The 6,397-nt window shown below is 32.0% G+C and overlaps 1 protein-coding gene across 2 annotated transcripts; it reads right to left on the bottom strand.

Annotated features, from left to right (window-relative positions):
- Positions 1–234: 234 nt before the first annotated feature.
- On the bottom strand, positions 235–2,303 carry LOC145034433 (uncharacterized). Of its 2 annotated transcripts, none has more exons than XM_078982845.1 (5): positions 2,177–2,303; positions 1,983–2,072; positions 1,238–1,697; positions 1,017–1,144; positions 235–947 (listed from the first exon to the last, which is right to left on the bottom strand). In XM_078982845.1, exons 2-5 carry the CDS (start codon positions 2,058–2,060, stop codon positions 462–464), a joined length of 1,152 nt encoding a protein of 383 aa, XP_078838971.1. In that variant the 5' UTR covers positions 2,061–2,072; positions 2,177–2,303; the 3' UTR covers positions 235–461. The 2 variants fall into 2 exon arrangements, with proteins under 2 accessions (XP_078838971.1, XP_078838970.1); XM_078982844.1 differs by having other exon boundaries at positions 2,194–2,303.
- Between the last annotated feature and the right edge of the window lie 4,094 nt (positions 2,304–6,397).

The raw sequence follows: 6,397 nt of genomic DNA, 5'->3' as shown, positions 1-6,397 counted from the left end.
TCATATCCACACCACACTTCTCATTACTTGTTCTTATTTTTGCTATCAAAAGATAATGAACAAACCCATCGATTATATCAAAAAAACATGTGACTTACTCAAATCCACCTTGGTATAAATTGAAACCAACATAAATATAAACACCCTAGGAAATGTAAAGCCACAAAAGTACAAAACATTTAAAGTTCAAACAAATGTGTATTTATAAGCCATGAAACTTTAGAGACGTATGAATTGATTAGAGATTATCTCATAAATAGATGTTTATGCAAAACCACCCAAACGATTTTTGGTTACACTATCCTCGTGAATAGAAAAAATTAGAACCCCATCTAGCACAACAAAATAACCGAATAAAATATCCAAGATCCTGAAATTGGTTTAAAAAAAAAAAAAAAAAAATACAGTTTTCCATGGAAAAATGATACACAAAATGAACCAAAAATCTTGTTTTTAAGTCTCTAATCTTTCCAAGCATCTTTGTTAACTCGTCTTGAAGAAACACCAGCAGAAGATATGCTTGGAGTAAGAGGCATTGTGGAAGGGGTATTTGGTGCTTCAACATCATCCCAATCATCACTCCAATTATCATTCCATCCATCTTTTTGGTTTTGGTCAAAATCCATCTTGGGCCCACCTGAAACCGGAAGCCCAGCATCCAATTTTTGATATTTTGCTGCTGCACCATTGTTCATCATTAATAATCTTCTTCTTTGATACGTCACACACCCCATGACAGATACTATCACCACCACAAAAGCTAATGATATGACTCCAACAAATGGTATCCGTTTGAACAGATTGTTGAAACTCAACTGCCACATGTAGTTTGACTTTTTCATGGGGTTATGTGTAAGGAAATCCATAAAGTCAAGATTGCAACTGCCTTTATCGGTTTTTAGTGTTATAAATTTTTCGGTTTTCCCATCTCCTATAGAAACCATAACCTGCAAAAGTAAAGATTCTTGAGTTATGTTTTCATTAAAAAGTGCAAAATGGACTTGTTTTTAGTTTACCTTTTGGTCATCATTTTCTTGGATTTTAACTTTTGCTTTATCTAGGCGAACAAATTCAGGAGCAGTAATATCCACTTCAAGTAACCCCTTTCCCTTGTTCTGGATTAAAAGGGAAACTTCTGTAGACTCTGGAAGAAGATAACATAACAACAAGATAACAGTAAAAATAAAATAAAAAATTAAAATATGATATGAAGAAACAGTACGATAGTAATACATACCATCTCCAGGAACACTTAAACAAGCAACCATTCCATGATTCTTATCATCATTACTAATTGTGCACTTGAAAGATGAATCACATTGCCCTATCCTCATGGATGCCAAATTATCCTCTTTAGCCACCTTCTTGAATTCTTCTTCCCCTTTAGATGCTTTAGTTTTCTTATCAACATCTTCTACCACATCCTTATCTTTAGAATCCTTTTGCACATTACCTGCTTCTTTATCCTCTAATGGCTTACTTGGAACACTCTTAATCTTAGCCTTATCAGCTGTCGGATTTTGAATATCATTTGAGACTTTGGGCTTCTCCAATGGATCTGCTTGCTTAGATTCTAGATTAGAGCCTGAAGCGCTTGATTTCTCATTCAGACTAACTTTTGGTTTTGGGTTTGATGTTGTTGTTGTTGTTGTTGTTGTTGTTTCAGAACCTAAACCATCATTTGGATTCTTCTTCACCTACATCACAGTTTTAGCTCAATTAAGCTAATACTTCAAGAAAAGTTACTCCCTACATCCATGTCGATTAAGATATAACTATATAAGTACTAATTAATATGTCATATTTAATGTTCTTTATAGTTAATATGATCCATTGATAAGTCACAAACTCATCCTTAAGCACATTGATGGATAAAGTACCTTCAAATTTCGATATAAGCTGAATGAATCAACTATTAATTTCATATATGGTTTCTTTCCATATAACTAAGCAAAATAAACAAAACTTTAACGAATGATTACCACGGGATCGGGGTCATCGCAGTGAACTACGACTGATATAAGAAACAGAGCAACCAAAAACGTCAAATTTAACTTCATCTTCGCATATTCCTACAAAAAAAAACCCGCATCATTCACACTGTAATTACATAAAACAAAGGATTATCTAAATCAAAAAATTAAACATCAACTCAATGTTCAAAATAGAAAAGTACAGTAGAAGGAATCAAACCCTGCAGATGAAAATAGTATGTGCAGATTTAGGGCTCGAACAGGAACCCACTTGGCGTGTGTCTCCACATTGATTTCTTCAGCAGAAGTGAAATGGATGGAGAATTTGTTGACTCGAAAAGTCAATGTAGTGACACGGATTTTGGATTTATGGATATAAAGATCATGGGCTTAGCCCATTCAAGACAAAATATTTTGCAGCCCATTTGCTTCAGGTGTTTGTATTTTTGAATTTGAATTTGACACGCGATTATGTCTATTAATAAATATCATAAATAGTAGAAAGAGAAATTTTTTTAACTTAAATATATAATTTCATTTATCAAATATCATTTAGATTTACCGTTAGGACACATATAAATATGAGAAAGATTCATATTAGACTAGCAAAAAAAACAGCATTAGATAAGAAGGATGAGTTTTCAAACGAAAAAATATTATCTTTTCTTGAAATCTTTTACACCGAAATTAGTGATGTTTTTGTTGATATAACACAACATGTTTTACAATATTTATATTAATAAACTAGGTGTAAAACTCATATATCATACGAGTTGATTAAAAATATGAAATATTAAAATTTATATAATAAGTATTTTTTTAAATAAAATTTGAAATTAATAATGAAGAAAATATTAATTATAATTTGCTATAATATTTATTACATTTAATACTTTACATATATAAGTAAAAGTATTACATGCCTTTTTAATATTAAAAATTAAAAAACCCATAAATTGACATGTGGATATTATTTATTTAAAAAATATCACAAAATGATAAATGTCAAATCTCATGAGAGATTGAGGATATCAAAAAGTCTTATGGGACCCCGTTCCCGTTTGAGGGAAATTTCTAAAAAAACGGGGGTGGGGGGAAGGTTATCCCCCGTTATAATTTCGGGAGCGGGGGCGGGGGTAGGCAATCTCGTCCCGAAACCCCAATGGAGACCTTGTTAACAAATTACACATATATTTATATATATTAATTATATAAATATAATAAACAATAACATGATTTTGAGCTTCCAAAATTCATCAAAAAAATATTTTTTAAGGTGTTAGTATAATGTTTTTAAGATATCATAATTTTTTTATTTTTAACATGTAAAATTCTGTTATAAATAATTATTTGTTACCTAAAAAATAGTTTCTTTTAACCTAAATTACAACTTCTTTTAGCCCAAAAAAAAGACAGCCCAAAATTAATCGGGGGCGGGGGTAATAAAGGGGATTTGGGGGCGGGGGCGGGGGTAGGAAGGCTGAACATTTCGGGGCGGGGCGCGGGGGCGGGGGAACGGGGAAAACTCGAGGGCGGGGGCGGAGAATGCACTCCCCGTCCCGTTTGCCCCCGTTGACATCCCTATGAGAGATTGACCTGTGGCAAAATTGATCTTCATTTATTATAGTAGATAAGTCATGTGATTAATAATTATACCTTAAAATATATAAATGTCTTTTTTCCATAAAAACAGTAAATTTATATTTTATTGTAAAAATGACCACTTAATCCGGAACAGTAATTACGGAGGTACCTCCAATATACTAGAGTAGAAAAAACAACAAAAAAGGTATATCATCTACAGAATAGACCCTAGACTTGAGACGAATGCCACACATGACCTTAAACAAATTCAGAATTCATAAGTACAGTTTGTTCCATAAACATCAAATGAATACAAACATCATCCCAAACATTGAGAACCAAGGAAAAGAGCACGAATTACATATTGGGAGTGTTGGATTGAGGTGTCTAAGTCATTAACTAAAATTGATATATTCTTGAATTATAAGCAAAGTTCTTTTTCACAACTAGTATTTAGATAGAATGACTTTTGGAGAAAGAGGCTGAATTTATTTATTATATGATTAATAAATTGAAATAAATATTTTATTAATATACTATATAATTAGTATATTAATAATAAATAATGATAATTAATTTGGAATTAATCAAAAATTAATAGGAATTAATTTTAAGATTAACTTAATTAATTAAAAATGTCGGTGTTGTTTGGTTTTTATTGAAAGTTGAAGCAGGAAAGCTCTAGAACCCCATGGGATGGGTTGGACGAAATTTGGCTAGGATAACCTAGAAATTTCGTTCATAGAGCCTAGGATAAGGAGACAATGTAGCTTGATTATTATATTAATTAGTTTAGGTCCTATCCTGAAAACCATAGCTTTGGCCTTAAGTTTCCTTCAGCTATATAAAGACCTCCCTGGATCTCATTATTTTCGTCCACTTCTTTGATCCTTTTTAGAGCCCAAATTTGCTCAAGCCACCTCTATCCTTAACTCTTCTTGCTACTAGGATTTTGGGTACAAGCCATTAGAGGCATCCATTCCTTTGGTGCTATCTTTCTAAGATTTTAAAGAAGGATTCTACTTTGATTATTTGCAATAATAATCAAAATGTATGTAACCCTAATTTATTATGAATTTCGATTCCATAGCCTATCTCTTAGGGTTTATTGATATTCATAGTTATTTGTTATCAACAGAGAAAACATATATATTTTCTAAGTTGCATGTGAACTTAAGGGTTTGATTGTTTTTCTGCCACATCCAAAAACTTTATAACCAAGAAAACCCATCAATGGTATCAGAGCCCAGATTTCTATTTGACTGTGCATTAAATTGAATTGATCAAAATTAGGGTGTATGGAAATTAAACCCTAATGGCTCAAGATTTTGATAATGACATGGGTTCTTGAAACCATAACCTCCACCTATATTTTCGAAAATAAGGAGGATACCTTAGGGTTTCTTTTTTCCTTAATTACAATTTGAAATGCCTTAAAATCAGGATAATCAAAACTTGGTAACCCTTACCCTTTTTTTCGAAAATTAGAAGGAAGGGATTAGAATTAAATTTGAATGATTTAATTATTTGTTTAATTGGTAAATAATTATTTAATTCACGTTATTTAATTAAATGTTTAATTGGTAGATAGTATGATTTAAATTTGTTTAATTAAGACAAAAGATTAAATCATCATTTAGTGTAAAATTAATTAATTATTAATTGATTAATTCGAAAATTAATTTTAAACCTAGTATTTTGAAAAGTTTTAAATACACCTTATACTATATATGATTAAATATTTAATATATTATGTATAAGACAAGTTAGTGAAATCGCTAGTACACTTTATTCACGAAGCCATACTATAAGTGGGCATAAGGAAGTCGCCTATAAAATGGTCGATGAATAGGTGTCCACTCTCACCCATCGCTCCCTTGTATGATGGAGGGTCGTTAGCCTAATTGATTTGATATGATATAATCTCTTAAAAGTATGATGTTATTAAAGTACTAGAACCTTTTGAATAAATCCCAACTCTAGTTACTTTAGGACAAAAATGTGAAGTGTATGCTAGGCCATGAAAAAGCACATCACTCTTTATAATTCGTTAGTAGTGTGTGTGTGGTTAACCGACACACTAATTTGGGACTATAAAGTTGAGTGATGGACAAATCAAAAATTATCATTGTTAATGGAGCATGTGTGGTTTACCAGCACATTAGTTTGAGATGCTAAATGACATCGAGGTTGTCAAGTAGTTTTGCATGGCTATTCACATCTTATTTGTGATCCTCAACATCCCAATCACAAATTTGAAGATCATAATCTAAGATTCAATGAATCTTAAATGATCTAGGAATTTCATGCTAGATTGAAATTGGTAAATTGGTGCTACCTACCTTGATAAATTCGCAATTAGATTATGGTATCCTATTTCTTTTTTGTGAATTGTATTTTGGATCTTAGCCTTGAATATTTATTTTGGGTTAAAATATTAAGGATTAATATCACTAACTAAAAATTATGTCTCTTTATATAGATGTATGGAAATAGTGATCTCACTACTACTCAAATCGGCTCCTCCAACTCAAACTTCTCTTTACTCTCGATTTTGTCGAAAGAGAAGCTCATCGGTCCCAACTACATGGATTGGATGAGGAAATTGAAGATGACTCTTCATTATGAGAGCAAGAAATATGTCATTGAAAAGCCTCTTGTCCAAATCGATGAATCCGATGTTACTCCTGATGAGATTGCCTCCTTCAACAAACATTTTGATGATGCCACAAAGGTTGCTTGCATCATGGCGGCCACTAGGGCACCTGAACTAGCCAAGTCCTATGAGGACTACCAGCCATACGAAATAGCTCTCAACCTTGCTGGAAAATTACACAAGA

Source organism: Lactuca saligna, chromosome 3, assembly GCF_052625555.1.
Source record: "Lactuca saligna cultivar CGN05327 chromosome 3, ASM5262555v1, whole genome shotgun sequence".
In the NCBI taxonomy this organism is placed as follows: Eukaryota; Viridiplantae; Streptophyta; class Magnoliopsida; order Asterales; family Asteraceae; genus Lactuca; species Lactuca saligna.
Note: the sequence above shows the minus strand (reverse complement) of the source record. Positions and strands in the feature narration are given on the sequence as shown.